Raw genomic sequence first — 27,660 nt, 5'->3', positions numbered from 1 at the left:
CCGAGCACAGGGAGTTTTTTAAAAGGCGTGGGGGCTGGGGTAGACTCAAAGTCTCTCTACTGCTTTGGGCAGATTCCAGATTCCGGGAGTGAAGCATATGGGGACCCATGTGACACTCCCTCTTTGAGATTCACTGGGTCCTAGGTCCTAGGTCCTACCCAGCTCCCCACCCAACAGCCATGCACATTGCAGGCCCTCAGTCAACACTGATTGACGCAAGGGATAAAGGAACAAAAAGACTGGGACTGACTTGTCTGGTGCCACTCCTTGCCCTGAAAGGCAAGCCCTGGGAGCCCCCGGCCCCGAAAGGACGTGGAGCCTCGCGGGAGACTCCTGGAAGTGCGTGAATAGCAAGCACAGCGTGGCGCGCCCGCTTTACAAAGTTAGCATATTCACAAGAACCCGCTCGGAAGGCCAAGTCCTTGATGTGGGCCAATTGGTTAAGTAGCTGTGTGCTTTCTTTCCAGTGCACTTATTTGGTGATCCCGATTGGCGTCCACAGAGCCGCCACCCTCACTCTCGCTTGAGGATAAAAAGCAAGCCGATTTGGCATGTAGGCACTGTTTGAAAAACAACTTTGCACTCCAGTTATTCGGCAAAAAGCTCCACCTTCTCACGCTGCTGATAATATTTCTCGCGGCTGCGTGGGACACTCCTCGTCTCACCCATGAGAGCGAGCTGCCTTCTGTCTGGTTGGGCGATTCCTGCACGGCCTGAGCCTCCGCAGAGCCCGGCGTTCAAGGGGAAAAAAGGAGCCGCGGATGTGAGTTTGCTTTGTCACTGCCTTGCGAGCGACTTTGGGCAAGTTACTTAGCTCTCCTGACCTCAGATTTCTTGTCTAATGTGGGAGGGAACCGAACGTCGATGACGCTCTGGGCAGCGGCGGAGAGCCGAGATCACCACGCGCCCCTCGGAACTTTGTCCGTAGCGCGGCGCGGAGACTGGGAGCGCAGGGCAGGGAGCTCCCTCTGCGGGAGCGCGGAGGCGCTCCTTTCGCCGCACGTTACGGGGGCCGCTCAGCGCTCTCCCACCCCGGGCCGGGCGAGAGCGGTTCCCCAGCAGGGCGACGGAGGAGCGGGGCGAGAGCGAGCGGCCGCGGAGAGCCTGGGATCCCAGAGCGCAACCCTCGGCCCCAGCCGGGGCGGCCTCCGCAGCCGCACGGACCCCGCGTTCGGGGCTGCCCCGCTCCCTCTCGTAAGTCGACTTGGCCACGCGGGGGAGCGAGGGTCGCCCGGGGCTGGAGATGTTCACCCGATCTCAGCCTCGTCACCGCCGGGACGCCCCGACCCTCTGCTCCTCACGACTTTCGTTTTCCCGCCGGGGAAAACTTCGGCGCCGCGTCCATCTGCAGGCGGCAGGCGGGGGCGCCCTCCCGGAGCCGCGCGGGGCACCGGGGTGAACCCCGGCCTCTCTCCGCGCCTGCAGGAGCCCCGGGGCCAACCAGAGCGCGCGACGGGCGGACACAGCGTCACGGGCCGGGTGGGCGACCCCGGCGCGCGCCTAGCAGACGCCGCAACTTCGCGGCCGCCTGCGGCCAGACGCAGGGAAGTTCCCAGAGGCCAGCGGGGGGAAAGGGCGGCGGGAGGCGGGCGCGGAGCGTGTCCTGGATAACGGGCGCGGGCCGCGGCGCCGGCTTCCTGGGCTCGCGGGCGGAGCGGAGCCGCCAGGCTGGAGTCGCGGGCTTTCCCGGGACTCTCCCCGAGTGCCAAGAAGCGGCTCGTGGGCGCGCCCTTGCCGGGAGCAGGGGCATCCTGCCGTCCTGGCCCTTCGGAGCCCAGCGCCGCCCAGCCTGGCCAGCGCTGCTGCGGGGCGCAGGGGGCCCGGGGGAGCTACTGAGCCCGGCTTCCTGACGCTCGCCTTTCGGAGCCGCCTGCCGCTTCTCCGCAGCCCTGGACCAGAGGGGACAAGCGATGCTGCCCGAGCCCCCGCCCCTGGGCTTCGGGACAGGGACACGGGGCGCGTGAAAGGACTGCTACCGCGGCTTCTGCGCCAGGGCAACCGGGGCTGGAGGGGGCCTCCGAGTTCTTTGGGGGCGGAAGCTGCGGGCCGCGCCTCCCAGGCCTCGCCCTTCCCAGAGACCAGCTTCTGGGCTTTTTAAGGTCAAGTTTTTTGTGCCGCAGAGCGGGCCGGGATCGTCCCCCTGCGAGGTGGCGGTGCCTACCACAGCGGGTCGGGAGCTTCTGGGATCCGAGCCGAGAAACGGGACGCTCGAGTCCATTTGCAGTCTTCACGTAGGAAACGGTGCTAGGTAAACGGGGCGAGTGGGTGTTGTGTAAATTTAAAGACTCAGCTTTCCCTGACGGGGAAGTTTTCCGAGTCACGTAGGCTGGGAAACAGTGTATTGTCCCCTTGCTGGGCAGGCAGAGAGGCGATATTGGCCTTGGGACACTTTTTAAATTCCTTTTTTTCTTTCTTTTTCTTTTTTTTTTTTTTTTTGTCTTTAAAAATGGGAGAACAACAAACCAGAAGATTAACAGAGTTGGGGCTAATATAATGCGTTGAATGGTCTCATGTGAGTAGACAGAAGTCACCCTTTTTGATTTGCATTCATAAAACATGCCCCTGTTAAAGCATCAATAAGCCTAAAACATTCTAGAAACTAACAGTTCATTCTGACAGCTTTTGTTGATAGTCTCTTAAGGAAGTAAAATCTTTAAAAGTGAAAAAGTGAATCATTATAGAGAGCATATCCTATGTTGCACTTTCTAAGGATCCAATTTTGTGTGAGAAATGACCAGTTAAGATGTGTTGTTGATTTATCTCTTTCTGGTATCAGGAGAGAAACAATAGCCAAGGAATTGTGTGGCCGCTGAATTTTCTATGGGGGGACTGAAAGGAGCTTCCTGCTGCGGGGTGGTGGTGGGATGAGAAGGTTTATACTCTTTTCTTCGGGGGAAAAAGTTTATACTGATTTGCTAAATGTCACATCTCCTGCACAGAGGTAGGTAGGGGTGAATGGCATAGTCGGGCAATCAGTCAGAGTTGGCACTTTATGGCACCTGGCCAAGTGCCTTCAAGATAAGCAGGCCATAAATACAGGTGCTTCCCAAACTAACTTTGAATGACCTATGGTTGTTTTCCAGGAAGGGAGTGGGAGAGAGAGCAGGTAGAGGGCCCTGTACCTGACGGTGCTGTTTCTGCCTCATCCTTGACCCACGGGTGCTGGGAGCATGACCTGGTGACCTGGGGCTTATCACAGCACCACGTAGGAGAGGTAAAACGGAGCCAGCTTCAGGGGATTTCCTTCTTAGGTTACAAGGCGGGAAGAAAGCAGTGAGACAGTAAAAATGAGCAAAGCAAGGCTGAAAAGTGAGTTCTTCAGTCCACCTGTGTTGAGCACTGGCTGTGAACCAGGCGCATTGGCTGCTGTGAGGCGCAGATGTGCTGCAGCTCACTGCATCTGTGCTGAGGCAGGAGGCCTTGCTGGGGAGACTGAAGGTGGGCTCGAGGATGAGTGGGAGCTGTGTAAACTAAGCAGCCAGGGGGGAGGGAAGAGGTGAGAAAGGGGAGTATTCCCATCCCCGGGAATGGTGTGTGCTGAGACCAGAGGAGAGGAGAGCCTGAGAGCTGGAAGAAAAGACAGGTTCAGTATGACCTGAGGGGAGGATGGAGAATGGCACGAGGGAGGCAAGCAGATACCACGGCCAGGTGATGCCAAGGGTCATTGTGGCAAGTGGATCCTCAGGACAGTTTCACACCTGATAGTACGCAGATGAGATATGGATTAAAAGCAAAACAAAACTCTAGCTGCCCCGTGGAGAATGGACTTGAGGAGCCCCTAAGTAGACAGGGCTGGGTCAGAGGGTGCAGGAGGCCTGGCAGTTGAGACTGAGGTAGTGCCAGTAGGGATGACACAGTGGGCGGATTCAAGGCTGGCTCTGGAGTGACTTGGGGCTGAGTTTTGTGTAGGGTGTGAGAGCAGATGAGTTTTGGGTAGGGTGTGAGAGTGCAGCGTGACTCCCTCTAAGCTTGGGTGCTGCTATTTACGGAAACAGGGAACATTGGAGGAAGAAAGACAAGTTTGGTTTTATTGAGTCTGGGCAGCTTTCGAGGCTCCTAAGTGGAATGGCTTCCCGAGTGGCCACATAGTGCACTCGCTGGCTGACTCTCCAAAGATGGTGGTCCTCTGTACAAGGGGTGGGGTCTGAATCCTGGGGTGGATGGGGTGGGGCGAGGCAGTGGTGTCTGAGGACTGGAAGCTGCTCCCAGAGTGACAGGTGGGACAGAGGGCTAGGTACTTTAAGAGGAGGGAGCCTTAGACATATGTGAATGTGATGGAGCGAGTTGGAAGGAGAAGCTGAACACACAGGATGTCTGGATCGCCTCTCCCTTGGATTGCGATGGTATTTTGATATCAAGCTCATATAAGGTAAACTGTCAACATCTTACAGAAACAGTGTTTTAAAGCACGTGTGACTGTGAGTGATTTACTTCACAGATCATACAAATGTAATGTTTAGGAGAAACATGGATGATAATCACGCAACAGAGATGCAGCATAGCTAAGAGCAAGACCTCACAGTGAGACTGCTGAGCTCCTGGGTCTGACTCTGTCACTCCCTAGCTTAGGACCAGGCCCAAGCTTCCTAACATTCCTGTCTCAGTTTCCTGGTCTCTGAAATGGCACCACACCTAAGGGGTAGGTGCTCTACAGCGCCTCCTTGTGGGCTGTTGTAAGGATTGCCTGTGTGCATTATGCAAGCACATAAAGTGCTCGGTAAACCTTAGTGCTGGTGGTTTTATTATCGTGATGCCATTTCTATCATTTCTGGTTGTATAATCTGAAACCTAGAGAATGTTGAGAACCTGTCCAAGCCCATACAGCCAAGGAATGGCAAAGTTAAGGCCAGGATCCCATTTGCCTGACTCACAAGGCAAGGCACCTTCCGCTTAATGTGTCAACAAGTGTCAGGTGCTCGATGCTGTATAAAATTAACTGTAATAAAAGGATCCAGTCACTGCTTGCCAGAGTGTAGTGAAGCAAAGCAAATAACATCAACATTGAGGCTTACAGACTTTTCTCAAGCAATTTAGAGATGTATGTTTTGTATTAATTTGCATTACTTTGCATGTCATTTATATGCATTCCCATATGCTTGTAATTTTCCTAGTGGGATCTAAAGACTGAAGCTTCAAGTATATAAGAGTAAAGAAAATTAATCAGGAATTGAATGCAGCCGTTTCCATCCTAATAGATCTCTCGGGATGGTGGGCTCAGTGTGGGCATTTGGAGACAGGATTGGATCAGTATTTACTCTTTTAGATGTGGGGAGCCAGATATCATTTGATAAAGGTAGCTCACAACTTAATATGTTATGAAGTTTGATCTGCTGAATATAACAGAAAAATACAGGCAAAGTGGAGGAAGACCAGAGGAAAAATGTTTACCATATAAGATGCCAGAAAATGAAGCAGAAACAGAAGTCTGCTTTATGAAGCTGAACTAATAAGAAACACTAAGGGGCAGAAAGGAAAGACTGAATTTCTGCTAAGCGATATGAAATGTTAGAAAGAACATAATCTTAATCACAAATGTGTGAGACTTCAAAACCAGTAAATTCTTCCCGATGTGGATTTACTGAGAAACAGGCCATCGGGTCTTAGTGGAATCTTAGAACTACAGAGTATTTTTTTAAAAAAAAACTACAATTTTGTTACTTAGAGCAGCGATTCTCAAAGTGTGGCCTCAGGACCAGCTACATCAGCATCGCCTGGGAACCCGTGAGGCTCAGCAATTTGTGTTTTAATAAGTTCTTTAAATATTTAGAGCCAGCTTTCACTCCTCTATTGAGTCATTACTTCTTCGGCCTTAACCTTTCCATGTCCGTCTTGTGGTCATTAGCTTCTCACTGGGCTGCTTAACTTCTATCAGTTACTATTCAGCAGAAGGATGTAGCCAGACACGAACTCATTTGTCAGGGTGTCTGCCCAGGACAGAGCAGAGTGGGGTGGTCCCTTCCTTAGTCCCAAGGTCTAAACTGTGGAAATGCTTTCCTCTTTGGGTGGTACTATTCATAGAAACAGGGATTCGCAGCCTGCATTCAGCTTTCGCATTCTGCAGCTTTGTGGTTCGCATGCTGTCCAGGAGCACGACGGTTTTGGTTTTGTTTTTGTTTTGCTGCATTTTGTTTTCTTTTGACAGTCTCGAACCAAACTGTGACTCATGCCAAATAATATGGTCAGCCAAAACACTGAACTATCCTCTAGAGATGCTCTTGTCAAACCACGTTTCTCCACGAACCACAATTCTCCATGAACCACGTTTCTCAATTAACGAATACAGTTAATTTTTTGCACGTATTAGTTTTGTACTTCTCTCTGTTAAAATTTATCTTACTAGATCCAGGTAATCTGCTTGGTTCCTATTTCTGTTATTTTCCATATAAGCTGTGTCTCACCTTTGTGTCCTTTGCCAATTTGGGTGCTGCTATCCTGGTTGAGGAGTTAATAATAACGTGAGCATCTTTGTTAGAGGCCTTCCTCACAGTTAATGAGGCTCAAAAACTTGGCATCTTTTGCAATCCTTCTGGGTTAACATCAGAGGAATAGTTGTCATCAGTCCAATCATTGTTTGCATTTAAATTACTGTTATTCTAAAGTCCTTCTGCACATGGTTTCTCTTTATAGGGCCCATGTTCTAGAACTGCATCCTCGGTCACTGTCCCAATACAGCCATCTGTAGCACCTCCTCAGTAACTGACAGTGATGTTCCTTTCCCTGTGCTGTTTATACCATCAGCCTGGGGTTTTCTTTGGAGGTGACACAAAGGTAAGTTTCAGTTTATTTATAGTCAGATTAAGATGAATTCAGAAGCTTCAAAATATTAGGAAGCAAAAAATTGTGCCTTGTAATTTCTCTCTGCTTTACCTACCTCCCCCAAGCTCTAAAACCTAAGAGTTTTGTGCTAAAGTCTAGATTTAACCAAGAGATTCAAGTTATTTAATTAAAAAAAAAAAAAACCTAAAATGTTGCTCATACATGATTCTTAAAGGAGTACAATTAGGTAATATAATTGCAGAAAATTGTTTTTAAAGGCAAAAGGCAGAACAACTTTGTGGTAGGAATGCTTTTAGCCATGGTTTCTAGAGCATGAAAAAGTACCTGGAGTCCTAAACTGTTGTATCATGATCCTTATCCAATCCAAGTCAAGCCTCCCCCCAAACCCCACCCGCAGTGAAATTCCAGCCTTAAACCAAACCTCAACATCTCAATAAAATGCAGCCGCTTTCCTCCTCCAAGATGCTCCAAAATACTTCCAAACCTCTTTTGATGCCATGTGCTCCCTTGCCATAGTAAGCAAATCAATAGTAAATAAATAAAATTGAAAAAGCACCTGGTGATAACAAAGTTCTCTGTAGTCTCAAGTAAATCTCTGTTGTAGGGAAGGCAAAAATTTAACTCTACACTCTTACAGTTTTTCAGTTGGGCCTGAGAATTAAATTGACTTAAGAAATATCAACAGGAGAAAAGCACACAAATTTATTTAATATAAGTTTTATGTGACAGGGGAGCCCTCATAAGGAAATGAAGCCCCAGAGATGCAGTGAGAATTGAACACTTATATAGTGGATTGGAGAAAGAGTAGGAAAGTATGAAGTTGTAGCAAGGCAAAAAAAGGCCTGGGCTAGGGTGGTTAACTGGGAGAAGCAGCTAGGAAGATAAGGGTTGTGTAACAAAGTTTGTACAAATTTTTCTCGGCCACAACTTTCTGTCCTTGATAAGACTGTTAAGTAGACTGTCTGTCAGCTTTCTCATTTCACTTAAGGATTTCATCTCCTGCTTCTAAGAAACAGCACGAAGGGCAGAATGGTCTTGTACCTGCTATTTTGCAAGTGCCCTTAACTCAAAAGTCAATATCAGAGTGGCATATTTTGGAGTGGCCTATTCGTAACTCCTTCCCCAGGAATCCTCTGTGCTTCTAGCTCTTTTATTGCTTTTCATTTCCCTCCCCTGTGCAACCCCATCTTCTCTTGTTGGTTTTCTGGTTTCTAATCTAGTTAAGGGGAAAACTGGCAAGGATGACCCTTTGGAGAATTGCTTCTTGGCCGTGCCCGGGCTTGTCCAGTCAGCCTGTCTGCTCTTGGGTAGGTTAGACCTGTTTCCAAAGAGTCTGCAAGCCCTGACATTTCTCATGGTCATCTACAAGATCTGGACAGGCCACGAGAGAGCAGCTCGTTCAGACTGCAGCAGAGGGTAGACAGTTCGGCCCAGGACCAGAAGGAACAACACCTAGCAGAGTTCCTGTGGTTGCCAAGGCTCCTTTTTTTCTTCCTTCTCCTGCTCTCTGTGTCACTGCGGCATATTTGCAATATTTGTGCTGTGTCCTTTCTCTACATCCCCACATTCTACCTCAGTGGAACGACGAGGAGCTCACTCTGCCCAGCCATCACCTTCTACCAGGTTCCTTCTTCCTTTAGTCTTTCCAGCAACCCTCCTGCCCTCCTCTGAGGTTGGCAAATTCAGAGAGACATAATGGCAGATGTGTCAGGGGAAAGAAATGGAATGATACACAAGGTAGACACGAATTAGGTTGCAAAGTTACGATGTGAAAAAAACATTAATGGAATGATTGTAGAGCTGAAAGATGGGATGCAGAACTGGAGAAGAGATCCTCAGGAAGAACATATTTCAACTGATGTTGAACATTGAATTGAACATCTTTCATTGAATTGAACATCAATTCAACATCATGGCAAGAAAATCCCTGAATGTAAAAAAAAATTTCCAAATGCTAGCTAGTGACTTGTCTTTTCTGGAAAATTTCTATAGAAAAGAAATTCAAATGTGACAAAATAACTGGGATTTCTTGAATTGTGTTATCAGTCACCTAGGACCTCACTGTTTATTTCTCTCTGCATTCCTTCAGGCAGTAGAGTTTCTAGTTGTATCTCTCCAGAATCTAACACAGTGACTCCCTAGCACGTGGTAGGCAAACAGTAAATGTTTGTGGGATGGATGGGCAACCAGGATAGAAATTAGATATCTTAAGAATATAAGGTTTATATAGGGGATATTCTTGAACGAGTGAAGGCAGGAACTCAAACAGGTATTTGTACACCCATATTCATAGCAGAATTATTCACAATAGCTGAAAGGGTGGAAGCAAAGCAAATATCCACTGACAGATGAATGGATGACCAAAATGTAATGTATACATCCAATGGAATATTATTTAGTCTTAAAAAGGAAAGAAATTTTGACACACACTACAACATGGATGAACCTCGAAGACATGTTAAGTAAAATAGGCAAGTCAAATATTGGACAAATATTGTATGATTCCTATGATATAGATGCCTAGAGTAATCAAATTTGTAGAGACAGAAAGTAGAATGGTGGTTGGCAGGGCCCGGAAGCAGGATATTGTGGGGTTAGTGTTTAATTTGTATAGAGTTTCAGTTGGGGAAGGTGAATGTGTTCTGTGGATGGATTGTGGTGATGGTTGGACAACAATATGAATGTAATTAATGCCACTGAACTGTACACTTAAAATTGATTAAAGTGGTAAATGTTATGTATATTTCACCACCATAATAGAAAAAAAGAATATGTTCATCAACTAATTCATAAATAAGAAACAAGAAAAGTTATTTTTATAACAAAGAAGTGAACCAGATAATACTTGGAAAGTATAGGTTATAGCGAGAAGACAGCAATGACACTAGACCTAAAAAATATTCAAAACTGTGCTACTAAAAATGTGTTGCCTGAATCCTAATATGAGGCAGAGACTTAGAGCACTTTCATTCTGCCCTCTCCCCGTTATCCCTATGATTCTCTTTTTTTAAAAAATCAATTTTTTATTTTGAAAAAATGTCAAACCTGAAGAAAAATTGTAAAAATAGTACAAGTGGGCCCTTGTCTGATTCTTCCTTGACCATGAGAAGTGTGGAAGCCTTTGATGTGGTTTCTGTATCAGTCTACCCAGCGGAAATCCGTGGCTGTTGCCTTTGGAGATGGTGTCTGGGTGCGGGAGTGCATGTAGCACGCTGAAGCTGAAGCCCAGTCCTTGTTTACAGAATGGCCACTGGTCAATGACACTGGGCTGTTTCAAATGCTTTTGATCCCTTATCATCATCCAGCCCTGTGCCAGGCTGTTTTTCCTGCCAAAATGTGCCCAGTGCATTAGCTCATTTAGTCATCGCAGTAACCATGTGAGTCAGTGCCCTTGTTCTTCTTTCACAGATGAGGAGGCAGAAGGCTACTAGATTAATGACATATTTTTAGCAGCAGACTCAGGACTTCAGTTCAGAACCATTGGTTTTAAATTCTAAACCTGTATGGTGTACACAGAAGTAAAGCAGGAAGGTAACATGGAGGGGGTCCAGTGTGGGGCAGAAAGAAGAGGAATGGGGTCAGGCAGCAAGGGGAGGGAAAAGGGGCACATTCAGGGGGTGTCCCAGAACTATTCAACATGGTACTTGTTGAGTTGATATCTACATGGTACTGATAGCTATTTGTTGAAAAGCTGGTTCCAAAGTCCCCTGTTACATACCAAGCTCTCAAGAAGACAGGCCACCTGCAAGGTGACCTTCAGGGATTATGTGACCTGTACCCTGCCTGTGACTAGAAACCATACACAGAGGAAGTTTGCCATCAGCTGAAGAGTGCTTAACTGAGGCATGGCGAGCAGACTGCACAGTTCTTGCCAACATCAGAGTTAATTTGGTAAATCTTGGCATCTGCTTTCCTTCAGATGTTTACCTAAAGCCTCCATCTGCCTCTAAATATAGATGGATGAGAAGTTCAGCATCATTTAAGACACATTATTTTGCACTTGGCTATATATAGGAATGTACTGTTGTATAAGTAGCCACTTTAATCTGGTTTAAATTTAATTTGGCTCCTGGACATGCGTATGTATATGTTGGTTAAGCATTTCCTTTTCCTACGGTCATCTTTCAAAGTGCACGTTGCTTAAACATATAAGGGCTTACTTTTCTCATGTAACAGGAATTCAAAGTGGGTGTTTGCTGGTGGTGGTTCAGTGGCTTGAGGATACGGGGGCTGAGGTCTCTGATATTCTCTCGGTCTGTTCCTCATGGTCTCAAGGTGGGTGCAACAATTCTAGCCATCATATTGGAGTTCCAGGCAGAAAAGTGGAAGAAGAAGAAAAGAAAGAACAAAATGGCGTACCTCCTACCTGAATCAGGCCCCTATAGGAAAACTTTCCCAAAATCCCACATTATATTTTATTCCTCTACAATAGAAGTTAGAGAAAAGTCTTTTCAAGAGACATGTTTCTACCACCAACAATATAGGGTTCTCTTAGTAAAGAAGAGAGGATGGATGTTGGAAGGCAACTGGCTCTCTACCAGAGCCATATATAAAACCCTTACCTATGGATCTGTTTCTGGATTTCATCCCACAGATCTCTTTATGCTGGCACCAGACCATACTGTTTTAACATCATAATCTGTTGGAAAATCTGAAGAGTCTGGTTTTTACTTTTGCTTTGTATACAGTTGACATATAAGTTGGCTTAGACACTTAGTAAACTAAACAGTCTTTTTACTTTTTATTAACCTGAAATAAAACCTACATATTGAGAAAGACCTGTTAACTTAATTAAAACTACGGCTAGAAGGGATCCTTGTAGGAGATGGCAGTTGGAGAGCTTTCTGGAATCATTTCTAGATTTGACTTTTGGTAGGTTGAAATCTCTGCTTTTGAAATTCCTGTTGTGGCGGAATTTTCCCAAGCACTGCAGATTTTTATTTCTTCCATCCTTTTAACTTAATTTTTGAATTCCTGAGTCTTAATTTTATTGTGTCTAATATGCACACAAGATCTGACAGCAATATGTACATTTTAAGCCAAGAAACACAGATCTTAGCTAAATGATGAAGTCATGCCGAGAGCTGCCAGTCCTGTTTTTCAGTGGAAGTGCAGAAGCATGTTGAAGTCTCCAGCTGAGCTCCCCACCATATTGGAAGAACCCAGAAAACAAACAAGCAAGCTCTTCTCATGACTTGAAACTCAGGGTTTTAAGGGTGATGATTTTAAACTCAGGGTGTCTAATCCATTCATGAAGAGTGTGGTCTGGCCTCAAGCCATTTCTGACATCAGTACCCTTGATTCACGTCTGTTTATCCCTGTGCTGCGTCTGCAATGGACATTGGAGATTCTACTTTAAATGCACATGTAGAAATCAGTTACCCATACCTCTCAGCTAGCCATGGAAGCTTTGAGGAATTAATTTTGGCCAGTTAAAAAATATGGAGTTAGCCATATAATACCAAAATAAATGCTTCCAGAAATTTCTGAGGGGAGAAAAAAGCATAGCATGTAGATATTAGGTGGAGAAAGTTATTTTCTTTCTAGTGCAATAAATGCACATTTTCAAAAATAGACATATTTTTCAATTCAGTTTTTCTACTTTATAGAAAAAGAAGCCAAAATATTCTCAACCCATATTTTTAACTTAGAACATGAAACATAAAATGTAGTTTGGTTTTATGTTGTGTCAAGCTAAGTGAGAAGGGCAGAGAAGATGGAGATCCCAAGAAGGAATGAAACCTCTTTGATAAAGCTTGAGAGGCAAAGATCTAATGCATTTATTCACCCCTTTTTCGTAATCCTTTATATCTAAAAAGAAGCAAACATTTCCTGTGAGCTTTTTCATCAAACTGAAATTTGAAGGCGTAAGTATTTTTGAAATTCACCATCTTCTGATATTTTTTAGAATTTTCTTTAGAGAAAAACTGTTAATGTTTTACTCCCTGTTGAGGGTCACAATCTACTACCAAACAAAAACTTTTCATTCAGTTTCATTGTATGTGGCCCTTTACACTTCCTGCTAAAGACTTTTTAGCCATGTAGCTTTGCCCAGCTAGATACACACACAATCAGCTTTTGATATTTGCCCTGTGGACCAGATGTAATAAAGCCCAGAATCAAGTCTACTGTTTCCCAATTGGTGTGACCATGGGCTGAATTCTGTGCTTTTTTGTTGTTGTTGTTGTTGCTGTTACATTGCTACAGCCCAGATTTCCAATGACCTTGAGAGGTCTATGCCTGGGAATGTACATCCTGATGTGGGTTGCTCATTTCCTGTGCAATTTTACAGGTCCTTTATATCTGCCCAAATGTGAGAGGCTCCAGTAAAGTTTCTAGCTAGAAGAATTGTAATCTATAGAGGTGGTTGATAGAATTATTTTCATGCTCAGTGTTTTCCTTTAGGTCTCTATTCTCCAAATCTTGCACGTAAAGTAGTCCTTTATTTAAGGAAGATAACGACGTTCATAATTGCAGGCCTAGAGAGAAAGCTATCAATTGTCATATATTCCACAGGAACATCAAACAGAGCTCCTTTAGATGAGGGCATCTCAATTCACTGAGCTGAGCCAGTCTCACTGATGTTTGATCTGAATGACAGAGGACTGGCAAAGGCCCTGTGTGAGGGTGTGTTTGTGTATTCACATTGCTGCAGAATCTTCAGTACTGCTTTGTGGGTTCCGTGGTCCTTAGGGATGGCTTCACCAAACAGGGATGCAAGAACAAGTCATTGCACTTTTGCAATACCTGGAGAATTGCCCGTAAAAGATAATGAACTTACAGGAAAAGCTTATAGCTTTGCAACACATAAACTTACAGACCGCGTTAAGCCAATCATAACTGCATGAAACTGTTGCATGTGCTCTTGGCTGTCTTTTAAATAATTTTTTTTGGTTATTAATCTTTTGAAAAATATTAAGCATACTGGGGAAAAAAACAACTCTAAAGATTAACTACATTTCTTCCTGTCTCTCAAAATCCAAGACAGGTGTTTGTCTACATAATTCTGAAACTTTAGGGACAATTTATACTCCAGATATTAACAAAAAAGAATGCTGTCAAGTAGTGAAAAACCAATAATAATTAGAATGTCAGAATGAAGGGAATAATGAATGTACTGTTTTAGAAAAAAAAACAACTTATAACATATTGACTCTTTCTCAGTTTTCCCAAGAAACCATTCCTCTTGTGGAGGTCCTCATACCTGACATTTGCATACCAAAGTTGTCTTTTTCCCCATGGCTTTCACATACATTACATCATAAGACTTTCACAGTTGCACTGTGGGATAGAAAAAACATTATCCCATTTAACACATGGGAAAGAAAGACTTGCCAAGATTAAGTGATATGCTAGGGTCACTTGAAGAATTTTTTGTGGCAGAGCCCAGACTAGAACTTAGGTCTTCTGACTCTGTCCCATTGAGCAACTACCCTGTGCCAGACATGGATGTCTTTAGTACTAGGGGTAAAGTAGTGAGTGAGGCCTTCAAAGACCTTATGTTTCTGTCTCAAGACAGGTAATAAACAAGTAAAGTAACTACTTGTAGCAAGTGCTCAGAAGAAAACAAGGAGTGTGACAGGAGAGAGGTTTAAGAAGGGTTAATCTGGGAGGCGGAGGTTGCAGTGAGCTGAGTTCACGCCACTGCACTCCAGCCTGAGCGACAGTGCGAGACTCTCTCAAAAAAAAAAAAAAAAAAAAGTTATCAGAGAGGACCTGAGGAAAAGCTATTTCTTTTCCTGGAGCAGCTGGTCATGCTAGGATCCAGGAAAAGTAGTCTAGACATGGGAACAGGAGGTGCAAAGGTCCTGAGGCAAGGAAGAGACTAGGATGTTCTAGGAACTTTTAGAAGGCTCGTGTTGCTTAGAGTTTTGTGAGAAAGACAGAGTAGAGTAAGGCAGCCATGGGAACTGCCTGGCCTTTATGGACATGAAAAGGATTTCTTATTTTATTCTACATGACATGAAATCCCAGTGAAAGGTTTTAGATGTAGGGAGTGGGATTAGGGAGGGGCAGTGATCTGATTTGTATGTTTAAAAAATCATTTTGGCTACAGTACAGAGAACTGATTAGAGGAAAGCAAGGGAAGCCAGATAAGGTTATTTTGTATCTAGGCAAGAGCTGATGCTAGCTTGGATTAGAGAGGTTCCCATGGAGTGGAAAGAGGTGGGTGGATTTGAAATACATTTTGGATGTAGAACAGGCTCTACTACTACCAGGAGATTGGAAAGGCAGTCTCGAATTGTGGTTAGTAGTATAGGCTCTGAAATTGGACCATAGTTGAAAATTGGACCATAGTTGAAAATCCTTGCTCCTCCAATATACTAGCTATATGAACTAAGGTAAGTTATTTATCTTCTGACTTGATTTCTTAATCTGAAAGATGAGGATGATGATAATCGTACCTATCTCATAGATTTACTGAATGGAGTATAGAATAATTGAATGGAGTATAAGATAAGAACAATAAGAGGCCGGGTGCAGTGGCTCACACCTGTAATCCCAGCACTTTGGGAGGCCGAAGCAGGTGGATCACCTGAGGTCAAGAGTTCGAGACCAACCTGGCCAACATGGTGAAACCCCCGTCTCTACTAAAAATACAAAAAAATTAGCCAGGCGTGGTGGTGGGTGCCTGTAATCCCAGCTACTAGGGAGGCTGAGGCAGGAGAGGAGAATTGCTTAAACCTGGGAGACAGAGGTTGCAGTGAGCCGAGATTGTGCCATTGTACTCTGGCGTGGGTGACAGAGTGAGACACTGTCTGGGAAAAAAAAAAAAAAAGAACAGTGAACAAGATCATGGAAATAGTGCTGTCTCTTAGCATCGATCATTAGGAAGGGACAGGTATGTGTCACTGACTTTGGCAACATGAAGGCTTTTGTTGACTTTAGCCAGAGCAGGCTCCATGGAGTGGGGAGTGGAGCCAGGCTGGACCGCATGCCACCGTAAGGGACCTGAATAGGGGTAGTTGGGCATCCCTCCTCTGTCCAATCCCTTGATAGGGAGCAGTTGGATGGACACATATTGCTATGGTCTGAATGTGTTCCCCAAAATTCTTGTGTTGAAATTTAATCACCAGTGTGAGAGTATTAAGAAGTGGGGCCTTTAGACAGTGATTAAATCATGAGGGTAGAGCCCTAAGGCATAGGACTAGTGCCCTTATAAAAGATGTTTTGGGGGAGCTCATTCACCCCTCCCCGCCTTTGCCCTTCTGCCCTCTGCCATGTGAGAACACGGCAGCAAGGCACCATCCTGGAAGCAGAGGGCAGCCCTCACCGACACCACATCTGTGCCTTGATCTTGGACTTCCCAGCTTGTAGAACTGCGAGAAATAAAAGCCTATTGTTTCTAAATGATTCAGTCTAAGATATTTCGTTATAGCAGCAGGAATGAACCAAGACACATATGTAAAGGGGGAAAGGTGTTCCCAGCACCCCAGGAATGAGATGGGGTTAAATGATGGCTAGACATATTTAGAGAAGAAATACGGGCTCAATCACCTGTAAAGTTATTTTCAGGTTTAATATTGCACTTCTGGGCTTCTTCAGGAACTGTAGGTTTATTAACTAAGCATTGGTGGAGAAGACCTAGGTACATGAATTCTATTATTTGAATGGTTTTTTTTCCTGTAGAAAAGTATGTTTACCTCTGTTAGGATTTGTTTACTCTGTAATAATTTACAGACCCAGTTTAGGTTAGGACTTGTTCATAATATACTGTGAAATGAAAGAAACAGATAAGACAGTGCCTATATAGTGAGACTGTTATAAAGCAAAGCCAAAAAAAAAATGTGTTTCTTAAAACCAGTCTGGAAGGATATACTGTCTACAAGATGTTATTGCCAGGTGATGGGCCCCTGGTGAGCTTTATTTTCGTTTTTGGACTTTTCTGATTTTTTTTTTTTTTAAATGAAAGTGGTTTGGGTTTTTTTGTTTTTCTGTTTTTTGTTTTTGTGTTTTTCTGTTTTTTGTTTTTGTTTTTGTTTTTTTTGAGACTGAATCTTGCCTTGCCCAGGCTGGAGTGCACTGGCATGATCTCAGCTCACTGCAACCTCCATCTCCCAAGTTCAAGCAATTCTCCTGCCTCGGCCTCCCAAGTAGCTGGGATTAGAGGCATGCGCCACCATGCCCGGCTAATTCTCTGTATTTTTAGTAGAGACGGAGTTTCACCATGTTGACCAGGCTGGTCTCGAACTCCTGATCTCAGGTGATCTGCACTCAGGCCGATCTGCCTCGGCCTCCCAAAGTGTTGGGATTACAGGTGTGAGCCACTGTGCCCAGCCTGAAAGTGTTTACTTTATAAAAAGAGAATAGAAAATCTTTTCCTTTTAGAGACCATATCTTATTATTATTTGAGAAATGCTTGTCCTCAATTTGTATTGGATTTCTGACCGAGTCATACTTCTTGTGTTTTGCATAGTTGGTATGTTTACCTGCTCACAATCTGATTGTTATTTGCTTTTGCAATCTTTCCTCTAGAACAATAAGAATGTAAGGTCATCTAGGCAAGAAACTTGTCTTTCCGCTCCTCTGCATGACTCCTGGAGTGCTGTGGGAGTGTGGAGGAACCGCATCTGACTGAGTCATCGTCCCACCTAATGGTCTCACTCCAGAACATCCCCTGGGCTTGGCAATGAGCGAGTCACCAAGGGAGAATCAGTGACTTCATTGAAATCAAGGAGCTGCAGTAGCAGGATGTTAGCTTATTCAACTAGATCAGGATGCTTTTTAGTGAGTTCGTCTTTATATTGATCTTCTTAACTGATGATTCTTCTTAGTAAGGCTTTAGACAGAAGCAAAAGCCCTAACATTTCTAAATCAATAAGCTCTTCATACCCTATTTCTCAAACTGATATGTAATAATACAAAGTTTAAGAACTTTAAGGTGGCCTGAAGAGGGAATATTCTCCACATGAAGAGAAATTTAACCCAGAAAGTTTTCTATAACAATTAGCAATTCTCTGTGCTTAAATGGTGTCACAGATAACTATAAGAACAAATGAATCAATAAAGTCATTGGTGACAGGATATGGGACAGGAGTAACCGATGGCAGAGTCCCTCAGAATGAGCTTGCTTTCTCTTCCTTGAATTGATTCTATGGGCTGGAAGACTGACTAACCTCTTCATTAGCTCATTGATCGGTCTCAGCCTCTGACTGCAGAAACGGAATGTGATTCCTCACCCAGCATTCCTCCAGGCTTATTCTCCATGGAAATCATTTCTTAAACAGGGTGGGAGATCTCCTCGACCATGTTTGGAGTCCATTCCTGTTCCTGTTCTCTAGGACATTTAGAGAAGACATAGTAATGAGAAAATTTAGTCAAGTGCTAAAACTGTTGCGGGAAATATGGAGAATTTTTTCTTTATATTCTGAGAGATACTATTGCATAAAGAGTTAAAAGTTCAGGTCTGGAGCAAGACTCTCTGGGTTCAGGTTCCATTTAAAGCACTTTCTAGAACTGTAACCTTGGGCATTTAGTTGTCTTACAGTGCCTCAGTTTCCTTTCTTAGAGGGACAACAGTAGTACCTACCTCATCGATCTCTTGAGGGGATTGAATTACATCTAGAGTACTTAGAACAGTGCACCTAGTGACAACTCTTTATTGAGTGATTCTACATTATTAATAACTACAGTATGGCCCTTGAACGACACAGGTTTGAACTTCAGGGGGTCCAATTATACACAGGTTTTTTTTTTTCCAAGTAAATACAAATTAAAAATGTAGTATTTGCAGAATGCAAATCCCACGTGTATGGAGGGCCAACTTTTCCCATACCTGGTTCCTCAGGACTGACTGTAGGACTTGAGTGTGCGTAGATTTTGGTATGCACGGGGGCCCTGGAATGAATCCTCTGCATATACTGAGGGATGAATATACATAAAATTAATAAAAAGCATTACATGGAGGCCTTTGGGCACTAATTCTAAAATACTGAATTTGTTGATACTTTGTGGAGAAATAGGAGGTAGATTGAAAAACAGGACATTAAGCCACAGGTCTGGGCAGGATCTTTAAAGAAGCCATGAAGTCCCTAATCATCTCAGATTTTCCAGTACCTGCAGGTATCAACAGTGAAGTTGCAAAACAGCAAAGATGGCGGCCTGCCCATCCCTCTGGGAGCTGCATCCCAGGGAGGTTTGAAACCTCTGTCAGCCAGAAAGCACCAGCGTGGGGGTAGCTGGAGACCCCGGTTGGGAGGTCACGCCTGGTGAGGAGGAACAGGATCATGGAGCCGCTTTAAAAAGCAGTCTGGCCACGTTTTCCTAGAGCAGTCCAGCCCCATTTTTAACAAGAAAACTGGCCGTCGGAGAGCTTAAATAGTTGAATCAAAGACTTACAGCTACTAAGAGTTCGTCCAGGGACTCAAGCCCAAGGTCTGTGGCATCTGAAGCCCAGCTCCTTTCTTGCTCTCTCCCCAATGCCCCACAACCTGTTCCTGAAAAAACCTCAGGCATTCTTGGTCCCTAAACTCAACCTTACTCAGTCCTTTTTTCCTCAGTCTCCTTCCCATTCTTGACTTAACATTCCCCTTTCTTCCCTGGGAAAGGAAGCATCTGTACTTCTTTGAAAGTCCTGGGTTTTTAAATTGCCAAGGTAAGAAGAGTTAGTTGAAGAGCTACTAATGGTTGTAGCCATTTAGCCCTGAATGCAGTCGTGCCCACTTAGCTGGGGTGTCCCTGAATGCAGTTGTGTCCACTTAGCTCGGGTGTCCCTGAATGCAGTCATGTCCGCTTAGCTGGGGTGCACCTCTGTGTTCTTGCTTCCTTGAAGGCCCCAACAATGCCTGGATGGGTTGGGAGAAGAACATAGTTTGAGGGAAATGCTTCATTCAACATCCCTATTGGGACTTTAGTGAGGAGTAGGTTTTTACTGAATTATTATAGACCATATTTCACCTGAGTTGTAGCCATCAAACCTTGCAACAGCTTTTTCAGTTCTGTCATCACTAGGAACTTGTGCCTATGTGGCAATAAACTCCACAACAGGTCAGACCTCCTTGTCTACCCGGGCAGGTAGAAGGGGAAATACCGCTTCTCCCATGGGTGGGGCATTATTTGTAATGTAATTGTAAGACCACTTCCTGGCAGCAAAACACTTGCCTGCTTCCTGCCCATAAGCCTTTAAGAGGGAAAGTGCTGGGTGCAGTGTTTGCAGAAGGTGACATTGCTAGCCTGGTCTCTTAGGAACCATGTGGCCAGCATGACAGCCAGCCTTAGCCCAGCTGACTCTGGTCAGACCTCAGGAGCTGGTTCCCATTCCTCCAGGCCCGGGGCCTCTGCCAGCCCACCTCCACCCCCTGCAACTTGTCTCCTGGGGCTGTGCTGCTCTGGGGGTGTACCCCCTGCAGAGCCCAATGGGAGGGGCCCAAGGGTGTTATGCAGATGTTCTTTTCAGAGAAAGCCAAAGCCAGCTGAACCAAGGTTGGGGACCGGTGGTCCTCTCCAACCTCCTGCCAGCATTCCCCTCACTATTAGTGCCCACCGCAGCTGGGAAGAGTCCAACATCCCCTTTTAGGATTTGACAGAAACTCCATACCAAGTGGCTTTGCACCTACGCACTTCTTTGGGGAAAGGAATGCTTTTCAGTTAAAGGTATTTCTGTGCAGCCATAAAAAAGAATGAGTTCATGTCCTTTGCAGGAACGTGGATGAAGCGGGAAGCCATCATTTTCAGCAAACTAACACAGGAACAGAAAGCCAAACACCGCATGTTCTCACTCATAAGTGGGAGTTGAACAGTGAGAACACATGGACACAGGGAGGGGAACATCACACACCGGGGCCTGTTGGGGGGTGAGGAGCAAGGGGAAGGAGAGCATTAGGACAAATACCTAATGCATGTGGGGCTTAAAACCTAGATGACGGGTTGATAGATGCAGCAAACCACCATGGCACACGTATACCTATGTAACAAGCCTGCATGTTCTGCACATGTATCCCAGAACTTAAAGTATAAATAAATAAATAAATAAAGGGATTTCTGGCCATGGTAAGCAAGTGAAGGGGTTTTATTTTGATTTAGGACAGGGTAATATTGGAGAGGGCTGCTCCTTTCAAAGGATGTCAAAGGCTGACCCCAAGACAAACAAACTCTGCCCCTTAAAGATGCCTTGGCCGAAGATATATCAGAAAGTGAGATGCCTGGGCTGTCCCATTTTCCTACCCTTCTTTCTTTGAAATTCACTCTCATCCTGGCTCTCAGATGTGGGCCCCTGAGCCAGTTTCCAAAGGACTTCTCACTGGGTGCCTCCCACTTCTTCCTTCCCTCGATGTCCTATGACCCTCTATCTCTGGGCAGGCAACCGTGGCCTCCTGCCCAACTCAGACTCTCCCAACCCAGGCTAGAGTCAGGATGTGTGTGCTCCAGGCCTTCTCAGGAAGGGCAAGGATGCCTGGATGCAGAAGAGGCCCTGGAAATGAGTGACAAGGCAGGGAGCTGACCTTTGTCTTTTTTCTTTAAGTGTGAAGATGATAGTTAAATGACATGACAACTCTGGGAGACTTGGTAAATCTCTTTAGAATGTGAGGTCTTGTCTTTTTACGACTATGGTGTCAGGGGGAAATGCTAACGTTAATTAGAGACTCCACGGACTAATAAAGTGAGAAAAGAAATAGCCAAAATTTACTTTGAGTTAGAACTCTTCCAATTCTAGCCATTTCTGTAAGCTACATACTATTTATGCCTAATAACCATGAATTAAGACAATGACACACACACACACACACACACACCTATTTGGGATTGATTAGTCTTCTACTGTACCACAACACCCAATTCTACACATGTGCCCAGGCTTCTGGAGTTGCAGTGAGTTGCCTTGTGTGTCAGGCAGGCGGGTGGGGACAGTTTTCCCACAGCTTTAGAACAACTGGCAAGAACCCTGACCTTGAGCCTGAATGATGGGACCCTGTTCAGTGTGCTTTGGAGGAGCAAAAAGCTGAGACCAGTCAATAGACTCCAGGCTATGAGCCTGACCAGGAGTCTCTTAACCTGGGTGCTGATGCAGCAAAGATGCTGTCTGGACTTGGCAGTGGGGATGGAGAAGAAAGGATGGATTTAAGGCACATTTATGAGGTGATATGTTGACATGGGTATGAGTGAAATGGACGAGTTGGGTAACTCTAGTTTCAAACATGGGCCATGAGTGGATGGTCTCACCATAAGTTGAGACAGAAGACGCAGGCGAGGTGATGATGTCGAGTTCAGTTTTGGACTCATGGAGGCTGAGTGCCTGCGGGATATCAGGTGGCAATGTCCATCCAGCAACTGGAGGTTCACCTCTGAGGCTTGGGCAAGAGGTGAAGGCCGGAGGGAAAGGTGTTGGAATATGGAAAGGCATCAGTGTGGAAGGTGGAATCTAGAGATGGGGGCAAGTATGCAGGAGAAGAGAAGTGAGCAGAGGATAGGAGCCTGGGGCAGTCCACAGAGGAGAGATGAGATGTGGCTGGAGAGGCGGGACTCTGCAGTACAGTTCATGGTGGTGAAGGTGTGGTTCTTTAAACAGAGGGATTTAAGCTGAGGTGAATGAGGAAGGTCGGATCTCATTCCCAGGGAAGAGTTTTGTCAATTGGTCTGTATAGATGAAATCTACAAAATTAAATTGGATTCCAAGTTCTTGGCAATTCTCTTGAATGAAATTAGATACAATGATTGTCTTCCATTTAAGGTTTATTGAGATATGTTAGGAAATTGCAGTAGGCACTCAGACCCCATCAGGTCTCAGTATCTGAGCCTCCTGAAGAAGCCCTAGGAGCTCTGCCAGCCTTCCTGTCCTGGAGCCTTGGGCTAGTACTTCCTGGGCCGCCCTTCTTGCTGCTCCCTGTAAGTACATCTGTACCCTCCTCCTAGTCAGCCTGTTTTCATCTGAAAAAGTAATATAATCATTTTTAAATGCAAATGATACTAAAAGATATTCAGTGATAAGTAAATCCTCCTCCTACCTAGGCCCCATTCCTCAGTCCTTTCCCACTCTACCCTGCAAAGCAACTCCTGTTACCAGTGTTGTGTGTATACAATATCCTTTTGGAAACACTACAGCTGTGGGCAGAATCCAGCCAGCTGCCTGTTTTTGTAAATAAAGTATTATTGGAACTCAGCCACACCCACTCATTGAAATATAATCTGTGGCTTCTTTCCTACCACAACGGGCGGAGTTGAGTAGTTGTGACTGAGACAGTATGACCCACAGAGCCAAAAATATTTACTATCTGGTCCTTCAAGAAAAAGTTTAGGCTGAGGGTGGTGGCTCATGCCTGTAATCCCAGCACTTTGGGAGGCTGAAGTAGGAGGATCACTTGAGACCAGGTGTTCAAGACCAGCCTGGGCAGCACAGTGAGACTCCGTCCCTACTAAAGAAAAAATTAGCCGGGCATGGTGGCACACACCTGTGGTTCTAGCTACTCAGGAGGCTGAGGCAGGAGGATCGCTTGAGCCCAGGAGTTCAAGGCTGTATTGAGCCATGATTGTACCACTGCACTCTGGCCTGGGTAACAGAGCAAGACCTTGTCTCAAAAAAATAAAAGAGAAAAAAAATTTGCTAGTGTATGTTCTTTGTATGTATAGACATGTAAGCATACTAGACATGCTTCTGCATTTTGCTTATTTTTGTTTCACAGTATGTCTTAGAGATTGTTCCCCATTGGCATGTACATGCAGAGTGGTCTCAGGCCTTTTCACATATTATAGCATGGATGTAATTTAATCAATGCACTGTTCAAGGATGTTTGAGAGATTTTTTGTCTTGCCTGAATACAAAACACTGTAGGGAACCTCCTTGTGCTTGACTTTGCACACACAGGGGATCTTCAGGGTGGGTACATTTAAAACTGACAGGTATTGCCAAATTGCCCCCCAACGTAGTTTTTACACCCCACCTACTACCCTCAGTGAAAAATCAGGCCCTTTTTATTTTAAGGGCTAAATTGCTAATCCCTGTGTGGAAATGGGTATTAACAAAATAAAAAATGAGGAAAATATGCAGGCTTACCCAATTTTGTTATCTATACATTTTACAGTCTCTAATACTTAGCATAGCTCCTTTGGGTGTCTGCCCACCACCCTTCTTTCTGAACGTGGGGTTCCCTGGGCTTTCCTTGTTTGACTTCAGACCTGGATCTAATCTGGATCTGGAGGTAGAATCAAGACAAATGTTCCCTTTGGCCTTAGGTGAGTCCTTTGCATCTCTGAGGCCCTGTTGATGACATCCAGTTCTCTAGACCTCTGCCCAAACCAGAGCAATCCCTCCTCAGATATGCTAAGCAGAAATGCAGACAATATAAGACACACTATATTTATATTTTAGGAGTTTACATTACCTTCCCTTCTATTTGGAAACCAACATCTCTCAAAATTAGGTATAGTTAACACAGAATACCCCAAAGTACCACCATTCTTCATAATTCCATTTCCTTATTTCTGGATTCTTCCGAGGGTAAAAACCTTGTTTCATTAATCTTTGGGGCCAGCATTCTGCCTAGTATGTGGTAGGCGCCCAGTAGACTTTGGATAAACTGACCTGATTTTCTGTTAATATTCCAACTGGATTATTTCTTTCTCCTCTTACAGAATGAAGATATTCAAATGTTATTTTAAACATACCCTACAACAGAAAGTTTTCATCCTGTTTTTAACCCTATGGCTGCTCTCTTTGTTAAAGCTTCTAAACGTGAGACGACTCTTTCCGCAAAAAGACATTTACTTGGTTGAGTACTCCCTAAGTACCTCGCCTTTTGTAAGAAACAGATACACTCATGTTAAGGATGAAGTCAGGTATGAAGTTAACTGTTCGGGTGTCTATGAACAGGAGCCTTTGGAAATTGGCAAGAGTCTGGAAATAAGAAGAAGGGACATCGTTGACTTGGAGGATGATGATGTTGTGGCAATGACCAGTGATTGTGACATTTATCAGACTCTAAGAGGTTATGCTCAAAAGCTTGTCTCAAAGGAGGAGAAAAGCTTCCCAATAGCCTATTCTTTGGTTGTCCACAAAGATGCAATTATGGTTGAAAGGCTTATCCATGCTATATACAACCAGCACAATATTTACTGCATCCATTATGATCGTAAGGCACCTGATACCTTCAAAGTTGCCATGAACAATTTAGCTAAGTGCTTCTCCAATATTTTCATTGCTTCCAAATTAGAGGCTGTGGAATATGCCCACATTTCCAGACTCCAGGCTGATTTAAATTGCTTGTCGGACCTTCTGAAGTCTTCAATCCAGTGGAAATATGTTATCAACTTGTGTGGGCAAGATTTTCCCCTGAAGTCAAATTTTGAATTAGTGTCAGAGTTGAAAAAACTCAATGGAGCAAATATGTTGGAGACGGTGAAACCCCCAAACAGTAAATTGGAAAGATTTACTTACCATCATGAACTTAGACGGGTGCCTTATGAATATGTGAAGCTACCAATAAGGACAAACATCTCCAAGGAAGCACCCCCCCATAACATTCAGATATTTGTTGGCAGTGCTTATTTTGTTTTAAGTCAAGCATTTGTTAAATATATTTTCAACAACTCCGTCATTCAAGACTTTTTTGCCTGGTCTAAAGACACATACTCTCCTGATGAGCACTTTTGGGCTACCTTGATTCGGGTTCCAGGAATACCTGGGGAGATTTCCAGATCAGCCCAGGATGTGTCTGATCTGCAGAGTAAGACTCGCCTTGTCAAGTGGAATTACTATGAAGGCTTTTTCTATCCTGGTTGTACTGGATCTCACCTTCGAAGCGTGTGTATTTATGGAGCTGCAGAATTAAGGTGGCTTATCAAAGATGGACATTGGTTTGCTAATAAATTTGATTCTAAGGTGGACCCTATCTTGATTAAATGCTTGGCAGAAAAGCTTGAAGAACAACAGAGAGACTGGATCACTTTGTCCTCAGAAAAGTTATTTATGGATAGAAATCTCACTACCACATCATGATAGTAAAATCAGGATGGAAATAAGAGGGTGCCTGATAAATGGAGTCAGTGTGGAATTGAATACTATACTATGCCCGATACTGTTTAAACTCAGTCCTCCCATATTTTAAAAGGTGTCCAAAATTCCATACGCAAGGGAAAGTGATCTAGCCTTTGATGTTATTAGCCTGCAGTTGGCTAGGTTTTTTTAATATTTGTTTTTGCTTGTAATCTCACTGAGCTAAATCAGAGATCTTAAACATTCAGTCAGTCATCAAACATTATTGAGCACCTAACTGTATGACAGAACCTTTTTTAGAGACTGCGGCTTATCCTCATCATAGCAACCTCGGTATCTTTAAGTTCTCCACGTAACAGTCAGGATTCTACTGAAGAAGTTTTTGAAGTTTGTGGTCATATAAGCCACCCATTTCAGAGTAGTGTTTAAGTATTGTGACCAACACTCCACTTGTCTCTTAACTCAGCTTCCAAGATATTTCTTAACCATTAGAGCAGAGGAGGAAAGACTCACTACCTCAGAAAAATCTCAAAGAATAGTCCAATTTCCTGCTTGCCAAAGCATAATCTGCCTTTTGGTGCATTACTTGGTCAATTCAGGGTTGAGGAGACTGTTGGGGGGCATTTATAGTGTATGAAAGTTAAGGAAAGGGGTGAGGATATGGGTTGGGACAGGTAGTACCTAAAGAGGAGCGAAGGGATTTATACAACATTTTTATCATGTTACAAAACAGTATCATGAATGGCCTCCTTTTTAGTTCAACTGTTTCTTTAAAATGCATTTACTGATTAAAAATAAGAACTGACCAATAGCTCCAAGTGTCACACACCAGAACATTAAGCCTAAGTCCTCAATTCATAAGTTATCATTCTAGATAAGTTTCTTTACAATGATACTTTCTATGGAATCATTATAATTCTGTTGTATGGAACTATCAAGCTAAGAGTCACTAAACTTTCTTGAAAAGGTTGTGTGAAATATTACAGCTTTCTAAATTAATTTTTATAGTCATTTAAAATTTTTTCTTCTCTGGCAACTGTCCAACTGGAATCCAGATTTAAAGTGATAAAAGCTCTAAGTTTCTTGCAGTCTTTTTCTCAGCTTAGTTGCAGAGAGAAAAAAGCTAATTTTCCTAAGGACACAGCAAGAATATTCATTAAGGATATTTTCTAAAACCCACACTTGAGAAAACCACCAAATGAGTCAAAATAGATATATAAATATATATTTTATATATATGTAATATATATTTATGTTATATATAGAACAATTCTATTACATATAATATATATTTTATATATTATATACTATATAATATATTATATAATATATAATATATATTATAATATAATATATAACTATATATAATCTGTATAATATATAATATGTTATATAGAATATAAAATATATATAATATGTATAATATATAATATGTTATATAGTATATAAAATATATATTATATAATATATAGTGTATAATATAAAATATATAATATATAATATATATTTATATTATATAATACATAATTATATATATGTTAATATATATTATATATAATAATATATATAATATATAATATTATATATAATAATATATATTACAATATATAATATAATATTGTAATAAATATATATAATATGTATTATATATTATATTTATATAATATATTATATATAATATATACTATATATTATATAGTATATATTATATATAATATATACTATATATTATATTATATATAATATATAGTATATATTATATAATATATAATATATAGTATATATTATATATTATATAATTAATATATAATATGTTATATAATAATATATAATTATATATAATTATATATCACATATTATATAATTAATAATTATATAATATGTGATATATAATTATATAATATATAATTATATATAACATATATAATGGAATTGTTCTAGAAGCAAAATGTTCTAGA

General features: G+C 43.2%; 1 protein-coding gene across 7 annotated transcripts; it reads left to right on the top strand.

Annotated features, from left to right (window-relative positions):
- Window positions 1–275: 275 nt before the first annotated feature.
- On the top strand, window positions 276–26,900 carry GCNT4 (glucosaminyl (N-acetyl) transferase 4). Of its 7 annotated transcripts, XM_063724142.1 has the most exons (5): window positions 1,201–2,248; window positions 2,454–2,512; window positions 6,628–6,768; window positions 17,254–17,505; window positions 24,343–26,900. In XM_063724142.1, the coding sequence occupies exon 5, from the start codon at window positions 24,344–24,346 to the stop codon at window positions 25,703–25,705; it is 1,362 nt and encodes a 453-aa protein (XP_063580212.1). In that variant the 5' UTR covers window positions 1,201–2,248; window positions 2,454–2,512; window positions 6,628–6,768; window positions 17,254–17,505; window position 24,343; the 3' UTR covers window positions 25,706–26,900. The 7 variants fall into 7 exon arrangements, with proteins under 7 accessions (XP_054411609.2, XP_054411607.2, XP_054411610.2 ...); XM_054555634.2 differs by lacking the exons at window positions 1,201–2,248; window positions 2,454–2,512 and adding an exon at window positions 276–763; XM_054555632.2 differs by lacking the exons at window positions 1,201–2,248; window positions 2,454–2,512 and adding an exon at window positions 780–1,194.
- The last annotated feature ends 760 nt before the right edge of the window (window positions 26,901–27,660 follow it).

The sequence above is a fragment of the Pongo abelii genome, chromosome 4, assembly GCF_028885655.2.
Source record: "Pongo abelii isolate AG06213 chromosome 4, NHGRI_mPonAbe1-v2.0_pri, whole genome shotgun sequence".
Classification (NCBI taxonomy): domain Eukaryota; kingdom Metazoa; phylum Chordata; class Mammalia; order Primates; family Hominidae; genus Pongo; species Pongo abelii.
Note: the sequence above shows the minus strand (reverse complement) of the source record. Positions and strands in the feature narration are given on the sequence as shown.

What these genes read in the sequence shown, in the direction of transcription:
- GCNT4 (XM_054555634.2), top strand. Translation starts at nt 24,344, where the DNA reads ATGAAGATATTCAAATGTTATTTTAAACATACCCTACAACAGAAAGTT.